Source organism: Saccopteryx leptura, chromosome 1, assembly GCF_036850995.1.
Source record: "Saccopteryx leptura isolate mSacLep1 chromosome 1, mSacLep1_pri_phased_curated, whole genome shotgun sequence".
Lineage (NCBI taxonomy): Eukaryota > Metazoa > Chordata > Mammalia > Chiroptera > Emballonuridae > Saccopteryx > Saccopteryx leptura.
The window spans coordinates 151,187,520-151,208,043 of NC_089503.1; the positions used below are offsets into that span (position 1 = coordinate 151,187,520).

At 48.6% G+C, this 20,524-nt stretch overlaps 1 protein-coding gene across 3 annotated transcripts in view; it reads left to right on the top strand.

Annotated features, from left to right (window-relative positions):
* The window catches only part of ARL15 (ADP ribosylation factor like GTPase 15), a 371,944-nt gene that overhangs the window by 125,736 nt on the left and 225,684 nt on the right, over positions 1 to 20,524 (top strand). For all 3 annotated transcript variants that reach the window (XM_066377760.1, XM_066377778.1, XM_066377769.1), the window contains exon 2: positions 16,412 to 16,556. In XM_066377760.1, coding sequence (XP_066233857.1) covers positions 16,412 to 16,556 — 145 coding nt within the window. The remainder of the gene's footprint in view (positions 1 to 16,411; positions 16,557 to 20,524) is intronic.

The following is a 20,524-nucleotide window of genomic DNA, read 5'->3' on the forward strand; positions in this document are numbered from 1 at the left end:
CTCGGGAAGCAGCATGGCAGATTGGTAAATCCTGTCCAAGGGGTCCTATACTACAATCTGTCCCTTTATTTGGAGTTAACCCTCAAGGACCCCTACCGGGACAACTTTGGCAAATGGATGTTACTCATATACCTTCATTTGGCAAACAGTCCTTTGTCCACGTTACAGTGGATACATATTCTGGATTTATAGTAACTTCTGTCAGAACAGGAGAGGCTGCTAAGCATGTTATAGCTCATTGTCTGGATGCATTGTTCTATTATTGGATTTCCTAAACTGGTTAAACTGACAATGCTCCTGCATATGGAGCAAAAGCATTTACTGTATTTTGTCAAACCTTTCAAATTATGTGTATTTCTTACAATCTTTAAAGTCAAGGTATTATTAAAGTGTACCCAGTAAATATTTTAAGGTCAATTTAAAAAAATTTAAAAGGGGGGCGTCATATCCTGGAACTCCTATGGGTCTACCATATGATGCTTTTTACTTAAAAAATTTTAAATTTCTTTTGAATGCTGATGAACAGGAGACACCAAATCTTTTTCTCCTGCAAACTACTACCTTCTTTATTTGATCCAGCTAATAACACTGTTTTGTCTTTTTCCAAATAGCCCCAGATATATGGAAAAGATTTATATAGGTGGATGGGGATCCTCAAACCCCTCAGCAAGATCTTCTGAGCATGGCTTTTAAGATACCAAGAGGCAGAAAAAGCCCAGTAGAGATCAGGGGAACTACCAGCTTTTAGGATACGCCCTTAAAGGCTCCAACACCCCAACGGGGTCTCATAGGATGCCATCTGGGTCCTGCTTCAATAGTGGAAAGGAAGGTCATTGAGCTAAAGCCTGCCAGACTTACATACCTCTGCTGTGAGGAAACAGGGACACTGGAAGGTAGGCTTCCCCCTCCTCTAAGGGAGGGTTCAGTCTCTTCCAGCCCTGCTCCAGCCACCTATGACCTAACCTTGCCCAGAAAGCTGGGGTTTGCCACTGAAGGCTGAAGGTGCCCCGGGCCGTCAGCCCCATCTACGACACTGTGGACGAGCCTAGGGTATTTCTTCCAAGAAGCAGGTAAACTGATCTCATTTGCACAAGAGCCACTTAACTATGTTTTGCCTGAATAGTCAGGTTTTTTATCCTTTTCTCGAATATATCTGTTGTGGGTGTTGATAGTCCTATTTTCTGCTGCTTTGTTTAATATATAGTGCTTCCTTTATTCCTCCTACCTCAATGCCTCACTCATATTTCAGGCTGGGACCTACTCCTAATTTAGAGCTCTCTTTCCCCCTTTTGCCAGCTTCTATTATGAATCTACCTTTGCCACCCAGCTTAGTGTATCCCAAGGTTCTCTTTACCAAGCCACAGTTGCAGAGCTCCAGGGAAAAGCAACCTGGTCTCATCTCTCCAGGCAGAGAACAGAAGCTCCATCTCCACACATGCTGCAGATGGCTTTTCCAGTCTACCAGAATCATTACCAGCTGGAAGCAGTGGTCATTGGGCCTTGGATGTGAGCTGCAAAGTATAGAATTGTGACAACAATTCCAGTGCCATGCGGACTTTTCCTGGATGTGGACTTTTCCTGGACTCCTGCTCCGTGTGACAGCTCCTAATAGACTGTACTGGGGTTGGGTTGCATTTTTCAGGGATTTGGCATGGTGATGGTGCCAACTTGGACTTGGTGAACATATTAAGGACACTACTGTTTTATGGATTCTTGCTGTATTGGCCAAGAGTTTGCTTAAAGACTTTAATCAGTGTAAAAAAAATAGAAGAATATATGAAGAAGATGTGGCACATAGACACCATGGTATACTATTCAGCCATAAGAAATGAAATGATGACATCGGATCATTTACAACAAAATGGTGGTATCTTGATAACATTATACGGAGTGAAATAAGTAAATCAGAAAAAAACAGGAACTGCAGGGTTCCATACATTGGTGGGACATAAAAACGAGACTAAGAGACATGGACAAGAGTGTAGTGGTTATGGGGGGCGGGGGGAGGGAAGGAAGGAGAGGGGGATGGGGAGGGGCACAAAGAAAACTAGATAGAAGGTAACGGAGGACAATCTGACCTTGGGTGATGGGTATGCAACATAATTGAATGACAAGATAACCTTGAAATGTTTTCTTTGAATATATGTACCCTGATTTATTGATGTCACCCCATTAAAATTAATAAAAATTTGTTTATTAAAAATAATCATTGAGGAATTCATATTTTAAGCAATAACTTCCCATTCTCCTGGCTTGGCACTGCCAATAAATGGCTCTGATTTTTCCACTGCAAAAAAATAAAAAAGAAAAAGAAAAACCTGCTTTCATCTAAGTTTTTCCTTTCCAACTGCGTTCTCTCTATAGTTTTTTTTTTAAACATGTTTAGATTTTATTATTTTGGGGAAGCTGATTTTCTTAGCCAAAGACCATGGTCTGTTTTATTTTTTGCTAACCATAAGTATAATGGCTTTTTTTTCGTTTTTGACTTTTTGCACGTTCCAGATGAATAGTTTTTTGTTGCTGTAGCAGTTCCTTAACAATCTCGGTGTGATTTTCAAATTAAAAAAGGGAGACGTAAAAGAGTATATGTTACAAACTGGCAAAGAATACCCAGTCACCCAGCCACACGTCCTTAGGGAGTTTGTATTTGTATATCACATAGACTACATGATTTGAATTTTGTTTTGTTAATTAACAAAAGCCGGGTGCTACATACAGGTCCAAGTAGGGTCCTGTCCATTCTATAGGATATTAAAGTTGAGAGGAAAGTTGGAGTGTGCAAGGATGGACATGGAATGGTCAGGGATTAGCCCCCTCATTCAGATGCAGGCAGTCCCACCCTCCCACATATACCCATTTCTCCATATGAGTGTGGGAGGGGAAGAGATCACCTGCATGGATGCTCAAGTGCCATATAAAACAGTGTAGTATTTGCGTGTAAGCTGCACACATCCTCCTGTGCGCTTTAAATCAACTCTAGGTTACTTATAATGGTTAGGGAATAAGAAAAAAGTCTCTGTGTTCAGTACAGACATAATCCTCATAATCCTAACTACATTGTACACATTTGCAACAAAGTAACATTTAAAAATACATGGGTTTTTTGTTTGTTTTTGTTTTGTATTTTTCTGAAGTTGGAAACGGGGAGGCAGTCTGACTCCGGCATGCGCCCGACCAGGATCCACTGGGCATGCCCACCAGGGGGCGATGCTCTGCCCATCTGGGGCGTTGCTCTTGCAACCAGAGCCATTCTAGTGTCTTGAGGCAGAGGCCATGGAGCCATCCTCAGTGCCTGGGCCAACTTTGCTCCAATGGAGCCTTGGCTGCGGGAGGGGAAGAGAGAGACAGAGAGGAAGGAGAGGGGAAGGGGCGGAGAAGCAGATGGGCGCTTCTCCTGTGTGCCCTGGCCGGGAATCAAACCCAGGATTCCTGCATGCCAGGCTGATGCTCTACCACTGAGCCAACCAGCCAGGGCCTAAAAATACATGTTTTTGATCCCCGTTTGGTTGAATCTGTGGATACAGAACCCATGGATATGGAGGGCTGACTATACAGCTAGTGTTCGACTTACGACCATGATTGGTTCCGACAGACCGGTTGTAACATGATTTGGTCGTAAGTTGAGTAAGTTATATGTACAGTACTGTGAAATGATGTTATAAAAATCTTTAAGTCATATTTTATTATAATTTTCTTTCATTATTGTTGTATATTATAATTTTCTTTATTCATTTTATGCCACTTGTATCATCTCTACACCATTTGGTTTCTTAGTTTTACATTCGTCAGGTTTTTTTTGTTTGTTTGTTTTTTTGTATTTTTCTGAAGCTAGAAACGGGGAGAGACAGTCAGACAGACTCCCGCATGCGCCCGACCGGGATCCACCCAGCATGCCCACCAGGGGGCGACACTCTACCCACCAGCGGCGACGCTCTGCCCCTCCGGGCGTCGGTCTGTTGCGACCAGAGCCACTCTAGTGCCTGGGGCAGAGGCCAAGGAGCCATCCCCAGCGCCCGGGCCATCTTCGCTCCAATGGAGCCTTGGCTGCGGGAGGGGAAGGAGAGGGGGAGGGGTGGAGAAGCAGATGGGCGCTTCTCCTGTGTGCCCTGGCTAGGAATCGAACCCGGGACTTCTGCACGCCAGGCCGACGCTCTACCACTGAGCCAACCTGCCAGGGCCACATTCGTCAGGTTTAAGTAAAAACACTGCATTACCAGTACAACTGGTTTAATATTTGCAAAGACAATTTCCTCTTGGTAGACATCTTGGGAGGGGTTTTGTGAAAAATATCCCAAGACACAAAACACAAATTGCTGTACTGAGTCTGGGATAACAGTTGAAATGGTGCTCGCGGAGATGGTAGTGCTGCCGGAGCTGGTCCTCACTGTCGTAAACCCAGCTGGGCAAGGCTTGTGCTGCCAGACGCGGAGCAGTCATGGCTAGCGATTGTGGTCGTAAAGTCGAATGGTCGTAAGTTGCATAGGTCGTAAATCAGTTAATATTTGTACTCACATTAGAGGCACAGGAGCTGTGCTTCAAGGTTCTCTGTTTCTATTGATTAAGGTTCGGGAAGTCAGGGCCCCAGCAGGAAACCAAGGTGTGGGCAGTTGGATGCTTCATTTCTGGGATAATTGGCCCTGGGCTGGGCAGTCAGAGGTCTTTGTCATGTGCAGTGGTGTCGGGGCATGGTGCCAAGCAGTTTGTGTCCATAGTACCTCCTGATCTCATGGTTGCTGTGGGTCACTGTGGGCGGCCTTGGGTTTGGTGATTCTCCTCCTCATTCGTTCTGTGACAGCAGTATCCTTCCAGTAAAGCATTTTCCTGGTATTTGCAGCCAGAACCCTGTCTTGTACAAAAGAAAAGGGAGGAACCTGCACCCCTCTTTTTTCTTTTTTTTAAAACGTAATGTTCAAGAATTTTCTTTTCCTGGTTGTTGTGAGAACTCCCCTGATACAGAGTTGGGTGCCTTATTTGACAGAAACACTTGTTGATGTTCAGACTTCATTTTCATAAGACCCTAGTGAAAGGCCAGGCCCGTGGGGCTTCCCTGATAGCTTCACCTGCCCCGTTTATGGCACCTGTATTGTCTGTACAATATATAGAGGAGCACGGTTTAATGCGTTTGTGCTTGTATTAGTTCCCAGGAATAAAATAATAGCCCATAGAAAAAGCATTTATAACATACATTAAATCCATGTGCTACTTGTAACCTTTTGCAAGACCAAAAGATTACTTTTGTTGGTATTTGGTTTCTGCTTCATGACGGGTGCGGAGAGAAATCATTTGCTGTCTTACAGTTCCCCCGAGAAGAGCCGTGTTTGTCAGTGCGTCCAGCCTCGCGTGTGAAGCCGGACAGAAGTGGGAACGTGCTCCTTTAATGAAACATGCCTTTAAACGACTCCCTCTGCTTTTAATTTTTTTAATTTCAGCTTTTAAAGTGAGAGGCAGGCTTGCACGGCTCCAGCTGCCCACACAGCTGTGATCAGAGGCATCCAGCTATGCCCTCTCTGCCTCCCTCATTGCCGCAGGTAATAGCCTCTGCCACGGGCGTCTGTCTGACACGTGTGTGGATGTGCGAGGCGAGTAAGCCTCTCGTTCGCAGGATTGGCTCTCTGGCGCTAGACCGTAGTAAACATTTGTCTCTGTCAGCAGTTACAAAGCAATGAGATTTGTGGATGTGCAGGATTGCAGACAGCCATCCCCCCAACCCCTGTTATAATGCTTTTGTCTAGGGCTGCAGAGATACAGCAGGAGATTCATAATCCAAGAGAATTGCTTTAACTGTTGAGATAGATCAGTGACGTTTATTTAAAAGCTGTCTCTTCTCTCAGGGACAGAAGAAAATCCAATGATGGTCCTGCTATCCCTCATGATCCCTTGTAATAATAGTTCTCATTATCGCAAGCTGAGAGGACCGTTCTCTTTAGGAAAACACTCTTTTAAGTGAAACATCTAATAATACATAAGAATCACGATGATACTGTCTGCTGATGAGTCTGAGTGTTGGGTACACGGCACACATTTACGCCTCCCTGCACTCCTGTGAGGTGACCCTGTTTTCTAGATTAGGAAGCATATTGGAGATGTCACTTCTGCAGGAGGCAGTAGGGCTGGTTGCAGGCTCCTCTGACCGCGCAGTGGATCCGAGGCATCTGCTTCATCACTGGACAGCCATCTAACCATATGGTGGGGGTGGGTCAGACACTTGGGTTCCCAAGCTGAATGAGAAGCGGTATCCATGCTCCAGGTCCAGGGGGAAGGATGGACAAAGTCACTTACCTGTTCTCGATGGAGTGACAGTGTTGTGACGGTGGGCCAGGAAAGGTGCCGGGGGGCTCTGAAGGAGGTTACCTAACCCTGTCTGAGGGTCACAGAAGCACCCTGGAAGGAACAGTCATTAGGCTGCACGTGGAAGGTTGGGGAGAGTATTGTGTCAGGCGAGGGCTGGCCCCTTTGGGGACGTGGAGCGTGGAGGAGCCTGGACCAGTAGAACTACCCATGTGGTTGGCCTGGGGGCCGTGTTCATGGTGAGAAAATAATAACAACTCTCATATGAGTTAAGTTTTATGTGTCAAACTATGTGGTAGGTGCTTTACAGAGGTTACAGAGGTTCTCTCATGTAGCTTTTCTAACAACCTTGGAAGACCAGAAATGGGGGAAAGGGTAGATCTTGGAGAGCCTGTCTGTTCGGACTTGATCTGGACAGTTCTGGGTGGCCATGCAAAGATCTTGAATCATGTGGATGACTTGATGTGCTGTAGGAAGATCGCTGTCAGCATTTTGGAGACTGAGATGGAGTTGGATACGACCCATGGTTGAGGACATCAGGTAGCAGAACAGACAGCATGTTGTTATCCATGACACAGGGGGGACTCTCCGAACAAAGGCTTTCCGGGCTGGAGAGGACCTCGCAGGTAGTAGAGACCCAGGTGGACAGATTTACAGGAATTGGTGATAGACTGATTCAACATGTGGGACTAAGCACCATTTTTTGGTTTTGTTTTTATTGTTTTTGTTTGTTTGTTTTGAGCCCAAAGAATGTTTGTTATATGAGAGAATGCCCTATTGTTTCCCAAAATATGCAATAGGATTTCCAGGTAGGGAGACTACAAGAAAAACAATTTTAGTTTTATTTTTGTTGTTTTTGTTTTTCTCTGATCTGTACAAGGCTTCCCACCCCCAGTCCCCAAAGCACCTAGAGCAGAGAGAATCTGCTTTGTGGCATTTTTCCTGGGAATTTTTAGATGATACCTAAACGTCCTCAAAATTCTACCCAGAGATCTAAGCTCTTCTAAAATATTTTCATTCTCCAACTCTTCCTAAGTGTACAAAGTTGAGAAAAACACCCTTGTTAAAGAGTATGAGAAGTGTTGACATCTTTTTATGACCTACATTTTGCTTAGAAATGTTCTGTGTCTTGACTGAGCAGCAAAAAAGCACTAGGGACCATAAAACAGATTTAATAAAAAATGTATTAATTTCTCTTTTACTTTCAGCTAAATTTGTGTTTCTTCGCTCATTAGAAAAAAAAAATCGTACATGGTCTGAAACTGACCCAGGTGAAGCCCTGATTTGCATTGTTTATGAATATGCATATAAAGCTTGGTTCTCATTACAGAGTTGTGCTTGGGGAAGTTACTGCTGTTTTCCTTTCCCTCTTAATTGTTCTACAAATTGATATTTAAAAATTAGATTTGTCATCTAGCCATTGTAAGTGAAGAGTTACATCTTAAAAAATAAGCAAGACATTTATTTTGCACTTAGTTTCCTTTCTGAATTTCTTAGTTAAAAACAAAAACAAAACCCAACTCATCCCCCCAATCTATTTACAATATGAGAAGCTCTGACATTTTGGATAGCTAAGAATATATGAGGATCTTCGTTTGGGATCTCTTTAAACCTCACTATCGGACACATGCCCTAACTTTTACAAGCGGGACTCACGGAAGCCACTGGAAGCCACTGCTCGGGGCTGACGGATGCCCAGACGGGAGCCACGTGGGCCCCTGGTGTGGTTCAGCTCAGAGGCGCTGTCTTCCATTCAGAGTCTCAGATGTCTGCCCCTCTGCCGCAGAGCTGCAGCTGGAGGCCAGTGTCTAGCTACTGAGCATGAAATCCCTGCTTCTGTTGGTTTCTTTTGTTGCCCCGAGTTAATAGGAACAGAGACAGGAGACGGCCCAGAACAAAGCAGAAATAATGGAGTATTTCACCCCAAAAAGGAATGTGGATTGAGAAATACAAAGGGTAAGGCATAGGCAGACTTAAGTGTCCTGAGGCAGTGTGATGTATTGGCCAGGAACCTCAGCCCTGGGACTATCTGGGGCCAAAGCCTTCCTTGTGAGTGCAGCCCGCAGGGTCCGGAAGGCTTGACCCATCCTCTGGAAAAACAATGGATGTTTTTCCCATGGGGGGCTTAAAGGGCCACCGGCTTTTTCCCCTCAAAAAGTGGATTGCTGTTGTGACTGGGAAATTGTCTTCTGCTGGGGTCTTCTGCTGGTGACCAAGGGCCTCTTCCAAGCTCTCCATAGCCTGGTGGTTATTTCTGTAGTGACGGGCGCCATTTTGAACTTCTATTCTTTCCCCTTGTTTGCCAGCCACACTAGTTCCTCCAAAGGCATCAGAGGATACTTCAAATTCATTTTTCGTCTTGGAAGTGGGAAGGACAGATTAGCTAAGAGATTGGGTGCTCATGATAGCTCATCTCCCCCACGTGTATTTCTACACAACCCATTGGATTCATGTCTTTTCTTTCATAATCTCCCTCAACATATTGTATTTTGTTAACAACTTGCTTATTTACTTTACTGAGGTATAATTTATCTACACATATATTTTACGGGGGGAAAATTTAAGAACTGTTTCTTTAGGGATTTTTTTTCTCCTCTGCCACCATGCTTAGACACAGAAATCTCAGCCAGCATGGGCTTTCCTTCATAGGCACAATTTCTTCTTTCCAGAGGACAAAAAAAGGGTTAAGGAAAAGAAAAGCAAATAGCCAAGTGACAGGAACGAGAAGCCAATAGCACTTCCTAGTCCCTGGCTTCTCTCCAACCACTCACCCCCCTTTCTCCCTAATTCAGCGGGAACCAGTCCTCTAACCTGCCGGGAGAGGGATTCCCATGTCTGCTGTGGTGGGAGGTCTGCAGCGTGAGGCTCAGGATGTGCATCTGCCTTTTCCTCAGCCAGCTGTCTGTCTGTCCCATCACAGAGGCAGACTGACTTAAGACATTACCCCTCAAAGGACCAACACAGCCCGCTCTGGTGCTCTGATTTCTGCCTGCAGGACCAAGGCCCAGAGGACATGAGTCAGAGCTCCAGAGGCAACCAGGCCTGGCTGCAGCCCCAGCTCCAGGGCGTTTTCCTGCCTGCGTGCTGTCCTCAAGCAGAATGCACCTCCCGGCTCCTACAAGCCTCAGCTCCGGTGTCTCACGCAGCTGCAGCCGTGGCGTCCCACGGTGGCCAGGGCTCAGGTCCTGGTTCCTGGGGCACGTGGTCTCACTTTGCAGGCCTCAGTGTCCTGACTGAGCAGCAACAAAAGCATGTGAGACTGTTCTCCTTGCATCACTCCGAGGAGTAAATGAATTAACACACCTGTCACTTACGGCCTTTTCTTGGTGGTGTTGATTGCCCACAGTGGATTTTGTCCAGTTATCAGGACAGCTGTCCTTCCTTGTGCCTTTTCCAGATGAAACAGCCCTCACAAGTCCTCTTACTCGTTCTGGTCGTATTTTCAAAAGACCGGCCCCTCTTCGACTCTTACAGACTTGGAAAATATTGTAGATCATGCAGTTTTAAGTATTTACAGACTTCTTATTTTTAGTTTATTGAACGTGTTTAATGTTAGAAATTGACATCATTTTTGAACACTTTTTTTTTTTTTTATTGTGAGAGTTGGTGAGGTCAGAATGTACACTGGGCCTTTTTTTTTTTTGGTTTGGAAACCAAATTAGGAAAGAAATAAAGCCATTTCAAGTCATGGGTGCGTTTTCTCTTGCGTTTTAGCGCCGACAAACTGAGGTTGCGTTGACCCAAAGAGCGTTTCTGCAGCGCTGTGCTGGGCTCCACGGCAGGGGTGAGGAGGGTGAGGGTGGGGATGGGGGTAGGGGTGGGGACAGGCTGCCTAGGCCACTGGTCCAGGCAGACCGGCTCTCTGCCATAGGACACCTCCAGGCCTAGCTTGCTGAGACCTGAATTTAAATAAGGAGGAGAGAGTCTGTCTGGGCAGTGTGACTGCAGGGTTGTGGGAAGCCCAAAGTGGATTGGAGACTTTTTTCTTTTTCTTTTTCTTTTTTTTTAAGTTTTTCCATTGATTTGAGAGGGGTGGTGGAGAGGGAAGAGAAAGAGAGAGAGAGAGAATTATCAGCTCGCTATTCCGCCCAGTTCCACTTTTAGTTATGCATTCAATGATCGTGCCCTGACTGGGGATTAAAACCTGTGACTGGCACTTCGGGACGACACTCCATCCACTGAGCCACCCAGCCAGGGCCTGACAGAGAAAGGTTTCCAGTGATTCTTCTGAGCTTCAGTCAAGTTGAAATGGTGCCCAGAATAACAGCATGTATTGATGAGAACCAGAGTTCCAGTGGAGACAGAGACTATGTCCCCAGAAGCCAGGGGTATAGTGGCAGGGGGTGGCAGGCAGTGCTGGCAGGGTGGGGCCCGGGCCAAACCTGGAGGATGTTGAGCATGACTCTGAGGCTGCAGGATCCCTTTGGCCCCTGCTGGTGATCAGCTACCCTAGCAAGCTGTAAAATGACACTTTTGAACCAGTATTGAGTCCTAGTTTGAATGTGACTTTGGGTCAGTTTATGTAATTCTATCGGCTAATAATTTCTGCAGTCAGAAGCAAATACGTGTGGCACAAGTGTTAACGGCTACAGGTGTGCACCAAGGACCAGGGTGTAGAGGGAGAGCTGGTTCCTGAGGGGGCTTCATTGCGGTGTCCCTGAACTGAGCTCTGAGGGTGAAGACAAGGCCCGGGCCTCCCTGTCGGCTACGCAAGACCAGGGCGGCCGAAAGCAGGAGGTGCTCAGACTGGCGGGGGACAGCAGGGCGGTGGTTTGGAGGGCTGAGATGGCAGGGCTGAGATGCAAGAGGAGGTGCTTCCTCAGTGCCATGCGCTGTCAGTGTGCTGAGCCATTCTTCACCGGGTCCCTGCGTGACAGGGGTCTGCCAGGCCTACCAAACATGGGCGCTCAGCCACCAGACTTAGGGCAGGCCCCCATTTGACCTTTGCGACTTCATCTTCAGCTTGTTTCCCTTGATAATGTGGGCTCATCCGCCTCTGAGCAGGCTTCCCGGAGGTTTTCGCTTCTGCTTTCTAGCTCATCTGCTTCTCAGGCAAACGTTTTGTGATCTGTGGGAAGTCACTGACCCAGTCGTCCCTTGTGGTTTCCGGTCCTTGCCCTTCACACATTTCCTCACATGCAGCGTTGGTCGCAGCCTGGGGGCACGTGCTGGGGGAGGCACCCCGCATCCTGATGTTGCACAAGAGAGTCCTGCTCTGCTGTTCGGAGTAGGAGCAGGCCTTAACCTGCTCCTGTGGGGAAGACCTGAGACCCGAAGCAGTCTACCGCAGAGACAGTGGCCTTGGTCTTGGCCGCCCTGCCCAGGGCACAGTAGTTCCTCTGCTTCCTGCTGAAGACCAGGGCCAGGGGCTTTAGTGACTGGGGTTGGGGTGGGGGGAGCTGAGCACTGCAGGCTGCTGTGTGCTGATAGCAGGGAAGGAGGGATGGGCCACCGTCTGGGCTGCAGGGGGGGCAACTGGGCTCTGGGCTCAGGACGCTACACCTGTGTTACCTTCCGCAGACAGAGCCTTGACAGAGCCTTTCTTAGAGCACCGGGCTTTGAGCTGACGCTTCCCAGCCTGGTCCTGCAGAGAGGAAGTGCGGACGGGACTGAGACGTCACCGGTTAATCACGGCAGACCGGAGCGGGCAGGCCAGTGGCCCGAGCGGAGTCACACAATGCCCCAGTGTCTGGCCTGGGAATGGAGCCCGAGTTTGCCACTTGCTGTCAGGACCGGCGACAGCATTGTGCTCGTCATTGTGCACTGTGAAAGGGGCTTACCCTTGACAATGGGGAGTCGCTTTGGGAGGCAGACACAATGAACTTTGGTACAGTATAGTCTAGGGGCCTAAATAAGTAATTTTAAGTAAACTGACTATGAGATCCAAAGCTTCATTAAGTTTTAAAGTGAAAAACAAGTGAAAACTTAATAGGGTTTTTAGGAACTGACTCAAAAAATAGGGACGTAATCTCCCCCACTGCCTCCTGTATTTGAATAACCTATTCTTAAAAGGCTTATGTATTGGCTCAAAACCTGGGACTATTTCTGTTTAATCATTGGATTTATTTATTTCAAATCAATATCCAAAGATTCTCTGATTCAATTCAAAGATTCTGCCTTGTGATAATTGTGAATCTAACCTTTAGGCTTTTTATATTACAAAAGTACCTTATTTTCATATCCTGTGGTTTGGGGGGGGAGGCTTTTGTTTTATTCATATTTAGTGTGGGTTCTTCCAGAAGAGTTGGAAATAACAGATCCTGAAATTCAGGAAAGAGATGTCCTGTTGGGTGTTTTTGACATCTGGATGGTTGGGACCGTGGGGCAGAGATGACATCACTGGGCAGGATATAGGGAGAGGAGGAGAGAGTGGAGCAGAGAGAGTGTCCTTGCTGGGTTGCGCTTCCTGTCAGAAGTGTCTGAGATGACCTAGAGTAAAGGCACAGGTGGTGACATAGGTATTGTTAGGCTGGGGTTTTTATACTCTGGTTCTTAATGGGAGCATGAAGATGAAATTCTAGAACTTTTGGCCAGAGTGTTGTCATATTGGTCCATGAATATTTTAAACAGGATAGCATACTAATCATTTTGTATTAAGGTTTATGAACCTAACTAGTGGTGGCACAGTGGGTAGAGCATTGACCTGGGATGCTGAGAATCCAGGTTTGAAATCCTGGGGTCACCGGCTTGAGCGCCGCCTCACCAGCTTGAGCACGGGGTCACTGGCTTGAGTATGGGATCATCAACATAACCCCTAGGTCGCTGGCTTGAGTCCAGGGTCGCTAGCTTGAGTAAGGGGTCATCGGCTTAGCTGGAGCCCCCCAATCAAGGCACATATGGTAAGCAGTCAATAAACAACTAAAGTGCCGCATCTCATTTCTCTTTCTCTCTCTTTCTTTCTCGGTTTAAAACAAAAAGATTTTTGAGAGTTTATGGTACTTAGCAACATTTCATCCAGGGGGATTCTGTCAGGGGGTGTGAGCAAGAATAGGGGTGACCAGAGTAGGAATAGGGTCTCTCCCCTGCCACCAACAAAGATCAAAGGAACACAGGAAGAGAAACCACTGTGTGACTTGTGGTGCTGCCTGCCATGGCCAACCCTGCCGGGGCTGAACCTGGCATAGCTCTCCTAAGTGAGTAGCTGCCAGCCAACGGTTGTCTTTGAGGGAATACACACACCATACATATGTGCATACACAAACAGCTTACACACATGCACACACAACACACTTACATTACACATACATGCACACACACAACATAATGCAACACACATACATGTACAACATACATATACCACACATGTGTGTATACACAGCATACATGTATCTATCTTAGACATACATACCCTCAGGAGCCTAGAAGACTTGTTTTTTCATGGGTCTGAAAAGTCAGACCATGTCAGCTAGACTTCATACAAACTCAGGATGCGAAGCGTTTGCGTCTTGAATGCTGTTTATGGTTGCTGCCATCAGCCTTGTGGGAGGTGGCACAGTGGCAGTCTGGTAAGGCCTGAGGAGAGCCACCAGTGTGCCCGAGTGGGAGGGGTGGCCGGAGAAGGCAGACAGAAGTAATTAGGGCTTCCCAGGCTTGACAGGGCTGAGAGGACATATGGTTGGAGTTTAATACATTTGTGAAGACTATGGCTGAGATGATCTCAGGATTGTTTACCAGAAGTGGGCAGGACCTCTTGAAAGCTGAGGAGGAGGGAACTGGAGACGGAAAGAAGCTCCACCACAGGAATGGAAGGAGATTCTGTACAACAACCACACTGCTGGGGACTGCGCTAAGTGCGGGCCTCGAGGCGCATGACAGAGTCCGGGCCTTCTGGACTTTTGACACCCTGTCCTTGGAGCCCAGAGAGTGCAGACCAAGCTTTTTACTCGTCTTTAGTCCTCATACTTACTTTTTCCCCTTGGCTGATGCTTTCATGTGGTTAATTCTTTATTCAGCAGTTTTTTATGGAGGATACATTTGAAGCCCCGGGGACAGTGGGGTGAAGACGGGCAGTCTGGTGATGAATAAGGGGCTGTGAGGGCTGGGTGATGAGCTCATGGTATGCCGGGGGCTGCGACACGGAGCGCTGTGTGCCCGTAGGACCAGGGGGGTGCCCCGAGGAAGGGGTGTCTGAGCTGAACCAGAAGCGGATGAAGCGTTTGCTAAGCCAAGAGCTGGGGGGAGTGGGGCTGGCACAGGGCGAGTGCCCAGGGGTGCTGGAGGGTTCGTATGGCCGGAGGCGGGCGTGTCGAGCAGAGGGATGGGGGGACGAGGCTGGAGGGATGGCTAGAGGAGGGTCATAGAGGGCCCTCCATTACGTTGTATTTGTGATCAGAGTTTGGGCCCAAGTGCAGGGGGACGTCACAGAATGGGGTCAAACACACATGATCAGATTTTGTTTCCCTGAGCAATCCCAGCGGCTGCTGTGTGGAGAAGGTGGAGAAGGGAGACCAGGCATCAAGGCCCTGGGACCTGTGGGAGAATGGCAGTGCTGTCCAGGTGACGCTGGCAGAGACGTGGGCAGATCCTAGAGCCGTTGGCAGAGGTGGCATGGTCAGAAACTGTTGACTAAGTAGATCTAGGAAGGGGGGAAGAGAAATAACCAGGCTGTTTTATGAGAGTGTGACAGCCAGTCAGGCGTCAGATTTCATCTAAGAAGGGTTAGCCCGGCCTTGCTACAGGTCTCTTCTCATGGTCACGGGGAACCTGATGGTAGGTCCACCTGCTGCTTTGTACCCCTCTTCCTTCCCCTCTAGCATCACTGAGGACCGAACAGGTGTCAGGCTTACAAGCTGGCGCACCCTCGGCCCCTAACAAGTGGGTGCCCAGTAAATGGACAGAACAGAAACTGCATGAGTGGCTTCTGTCTCCCAAATGCCCTTGTGTTCCCCTCCCACAGGGCACGCAGGTTGGTGTACCAGCCACGTGGCAGTTCATGGTACCGAGGTCAGGTGACCCCAGACAGAATTTAGCTAAGGTTAAACACCACTACTATGTGCAGAGACCCTGGTGGATGGTTTTTACAAAGCTCTTAATTATGAAACACAATGAAAGAGCCGTAAGACGAGGACAAGACGTTCCCCTGTGGACCGTTCACTCAGTGTCACTAGTCATGGCCATGTTCCCATGTTGTCCTGTCATACCCCCACCATACACAGAAGCAGACTTAGAATTTCTCTTAGCAAGTTAGTTGCATATGTCAAGACTCTTCATCTCTAAAGTGTTCGTATGTTTTTTTTCTTAATTTTTATTTAGAAAATTTAACAGGGTGACATTGATCAATAAGAGTACATAGGTTTCAGGTGAACATCTGTAGCACTTGAACTGTTGATTGTGTTGTGTGCCCATCACCCAAAGTCAGATCATTTTCCGTCACCATATATTTGTCCCTCTTTACCCCCCTCCCCCACAGCCCTCTCCTCCTGGTAACCACTTCACTTTTATCTATGTCCACTTCACTTTTATTTATGTCCATTTATGTCAAAATTTGTGAAATCATACAGTTCTTAGCTTTTTCTCATTTACTGATTTGACTCAGTAGAATGTTATCAAAGTTCGTCCATGTTGTCATAACTGGCAATAGGTCATTTTCTTTCTATAAACACAGTGCAGTGATTACATTTAGGAAATGGAACCTTATGCACTTCTGTTATCTAATATGCAGCCTCTCTACAGCCGTCACCTGTTTGCCCAGTAATGGCATTGGTGGCATTTCCCCTCCGAGGTCCAATCTAGGAGGGCATTGTGTTCTGTGATCTCGTCTCTTTGGTTGTCTGTAAGCAGGAGCGCTTCCTCGGCCATTGGGAGACATAGTGATTTTAGAGAACAGGCCAGCTGCCTTGCAGAGCACTCCTCCGAGTGGTTCTGTCTGATCTTCCTGTGCGCACCCTGGGCGGGAAGCCCCACCTGTAAACGCGTCACACCCTTAGCAGAGCACGTGTTTCTGCAGGGGCGCTGTGACGTCCAAATCTGTGTCGTCCCCAGGGCGGGTGGGGGGCGACTTGGAGTTTTTGGTGAAAGAGTGCCCTCTGGGTCCCCCACTGCTCCTGAGTCATCAGTGACTTGTCTGTAGTTACTGTGTCACTGAGCCCTGTGTCCGTGTTCTCACTCCCCCCTCTCTTGGCAGTGTTTCCGAGCACTGTGCTGCAAGGGACCGCCACCCGCCCGGCCGGAGTATGACCTGGTCTGCATAGGCCTCACGGGCTCCGGCAAGACCAGCCTGCTGTCCAAGCTCTGCAGCGAGAGCCCTGAGCACATCGTGTCGACCACAGGTGGGTGCCCACACGGCCCGGCCCGTCCTCGTTTCTGTGTGTGGGGTCCCCTCCCTCCCCTCCCCTCTCTTTGTGGCTGTTTCCACATATTTTATGTTGAGCTGCTCTGTTGAAGGCGTAGGTGTGTGTGGGGGGGGGGCTTTAGTCGCCTTCAACTGCTGTACCCTCCGTCCCTGTAGCAGGTCCTTTCGGTGCCGCTGAGTACATCACACTCAGGAGAATGTCGCTGGGGACCTGGGACTTGGGGGCTCTGACCAAGTGGGTTCAGCACTGGCCCCGGGGGTGTCACGGTCACGCGTTCCCTGAACAGTACGGCTGGTGGAGTATCAGTCTTCTCCCCGCGTGGCCACTGGGACTCCTCTGACACAGGGACCACTGTCAGGTTCAGCCCGGGCAGTGACTCTCCACCAGGGAGAGCGGCCACATCTGCCCACGTCCTGGTTGTCACATGTGGGAAGGAGTGTCACTGATGCCCATGGGCATAGGGGGGGATGCTGCCCAGCATCCCTGAAGGGCCAACACAGGCTCCACCACAAAAAATTACCCAGTCCAGAATGTCACGTGCTTCCTACAGCTGCTGTCACTTCCCACATGCTCCCTCTTTCTCTTCTGACCGTGGAGCAGGAAGGAAGAGCATCCGTTAGAGAAAATTAGGCAGGTATAGGGGATTCAGGACAGAGCTATCATGGACAAGCTGACAAGGGACATTGAGATGGTTGTAACAATTGTTCATGCAGCCGGCTTTTTCTGATCACCTACTTGGTGCTACATCCAGTTGTCAGGAACAGGGAATAAGCAACGATCCCCACATTCTAGGAGACTCGGTCTGCTGGCCACGTGAACATGAAGTTTGTGTCCAAGAACACACAAGGGAGGAGGAGGGGTCATTGTGGCTGCCTGGGAGCAGGGAGGATGTGCGAGGGCATTCTGTCGTTGGAGGAAAGCCTGGCGGACAGGCAGGGGGAGGAGGATTTGGGGGCAGCGGGAAAGCTCATGTGAAGACGGGGATTCCAGGAACAGACGGGCTCCTCCTGGGAACCACATTTCTGTGTGTCTGCTGTGCACAGTTGGTAGCAGGCCAGGAGCCGAATCCCGAGAGACAGGTGGTGGGCAGATCTTGGCGACCCTTTCATATTGTGCTCGGGAATCTGAGCTTCTCCTATAGATCGTGCAGAGGCGTCCAAGTGTTGTCAGCAGGAAGACCACATGATCAGATATTCACAAGAGAAGAATCACGCCAGCCATCGCATGGAGGCTGAACCGTGGACCTCCTTTTGGGCTTTAACGAAGGCAGTGACCACAGATAGGGAGGAGGGATTAGATAGGATACTAATTTGAGGGCTACAGTGAACAGGGTTTGTTGGCCAGTTGGGTTTGGATGGTGGGAGACAGAAAGAAGCCAAAGGATGACTCTAGTCCTGGCTTAGGTGATGGGTGGATGGGGAATCATTAACTGGGATTTCCTAATAAGCAGGAAAAATATTGATGATCAGGAGCCCTGCATCAGCTTAGGTCAGGTTTTGCCACCAAATAAGTTAGAAAAAAAAAAGTGCAAGTTATAAGAGCCTGTCAGATTTTAGAATTGTGGATACACTGTGGACCTGTAAGGACCCAGAGACAGCAGCTTGGATAAGGATAAGGAGAGGTGTGTGGGGTCCAGGGTGACTGGTGAGACCACAGAGCGGGCAGCAGAGCTCAGCACAGCCTCACCCGTGACCCCATTCCCAGTTACTACCATCCCTGTCCCTCAGATAGAACGGGCACTCTCTGCCCCTCCCCCAGATAGAATAAGCACTCCCTGCTCCCTCCCCTGGATAGAGCCAAGTACTCCCTGCCCCCTCTCCAGGATAGAACGTAGTGCTCTCTGCCACATCCCTGGGTCCCTGGGATAGACGGGCGCTCCCTGCCCCCTCCCCTGGATAGAACCGACTGCTCCCTGCCCCCTCCCCCAGATAGAACCGAGTGCCCCCTGCTCCCTCCACCATGTACATTGTTTGAATTTCTACAGTTTAGTGCCTGCAACACTGCTGTCCACGTGTGTCTCCCATCCTGGGGTGTAAACTCCCAAGGGCAGATTCCCGCATCTTTCTTATGTGGTCTTTTGCCTCCAGAACCTGGCACAAAGTTTGGGCATAGTTACAGATGTTTGTTGAGTGAATAAGCAGACAACAATGAATCAAATCAGTATGTTTTCATTTAAAGTACTCGGGGAGCCTCACCACAGCCTTGTATGACAGGTAAGATCCTTTCTCCACTTTCTGTCTTCAGATCATCTGAGGCTCACAGGTAGGGGGATGTGGCTGTCCTCCCATGGTGAGGGGCAGAGCCTGGGTGTCTGCAGAGGAAGTTTAGTGGGACCTACGGCTTAGGATTTCTGATGTAACTGTATATTTGCTGTTTGTGAAATTGGATATTGTTTGAGAAATGTATTATGTAATGATACAAACTTCATTAACTTCCTAATTCTTTCCAAGCAAAATGACGTCCCTCACCATGTATAAGAGCTATAAACAAGGGACACTACAGCTGGATGCACGATTTACAGTGACAGCGTAAAATATTTCTTGTAAATAATTTTTATGATGTATTATTTATAAACTATAGACTATGGTTTGTATTGGCTTTTTTGTGTGTGTTTTTCTGAAGTGAAAAATAGGGAGGCAGAGAGATAGACTCCCGCATGTGCCCAACCTGGATTCACCTGGCATGCCCACCAGGGGGTAATGCTCTGCACATCTGGGGCGTTGCTCCGTTGCATCTGGAGCCATTCTAGCGCCTGAGGCTGAAGCCATGGAGCCATCCTCAGCGCCAGGGCCAACTTTGCTCCAATGGAGCCTTGGCTGTGGGAGAGGAAGAGAGACACAGAGAGGAAGGAGAAGGGGAAGATTGGAGAAGCGGATGGGCACTTCCCCTGTGTGCCCTGGCCAGGAATCGAACCTGGGACTTCTACATGCCGGCCTGATGCTCTACCACTGAGCAAACCGGCCAGGCCCCTATATTGTTTTTTCTTATTATTTTTTTTAAATTTTTTACAGAGACAAAGAGAGTCAGAGAGAGGGATAGATAGGGACAGACAGGCAGGAATGGAGAGAGATGAGAAGCATCAATCATCAGCCCTTCATTGTGACACCTTAGTTGTTCATTGACTGCTTTCTCATATGTACCTTGACCATGGGCCTTCAGCAGACCGAGTAACCCCTTGTACAAGCCAGTGACCTTGGGTCCAAGCTGACGAGCTTTGCTCAAACCCGATGAGCCCGCGCTCAAGCTAGCGACCTTGGGGTCTTGAACCTGGGTCCTCCGCATCCCAGGCCGACGCTCCATCCACTGCGCCACCACCTGGTCAGGCTATATTGGTTTTTATTAAAGGTGTCAGTCATGTTTTCCTTTTTCTGGAACCCATTGTAACTCTGTGTGCTAGTTTGCTTTTCTGATGAATTAGGTACTAAGTTGGCTAATGTTTTGGTGTAGTACACTTCTGTGAGCTGCGAACCAGACGCAGTGCCTTGGGGACAACTCTGTGCCAGTCTCTGCCATAGAGCAGTGTACACCCCAGTCAGGGAGATTCGTGTTCCGATGACACGCAGTCTGCACTTGTTGAATGTTAACATATGCCCAGGGCTGATTCAGAGTGTGCTACGGGCCACACTTGATGGTGTGGATGTGAGTGTTGGGAGAGAGAGTGAATATCCTCACCCAGGGGAGGAGAGAAGGCCCTGTGGCGGGCAAGGTCAGCGCAGAGGGGGCAGGGTGGGGAGAGCCAGGTGGCCAGCACAGGGACACTCAGGACAGTGAGCAGCCTGCCTGGGCAGCGACTCAGGGTGCAGAGACGCGGGATGGGAAGTGGTCCGAGGCGAGAGAACGGCTCTGTGGAGCGGGGTCCTGCATGGGCTGTCACTGTGTGGATGGGGAGTGAGGGTCACACGGGATTGCTCCGCCGGAGTGACAGTCACACTGGGTGGCAGAGA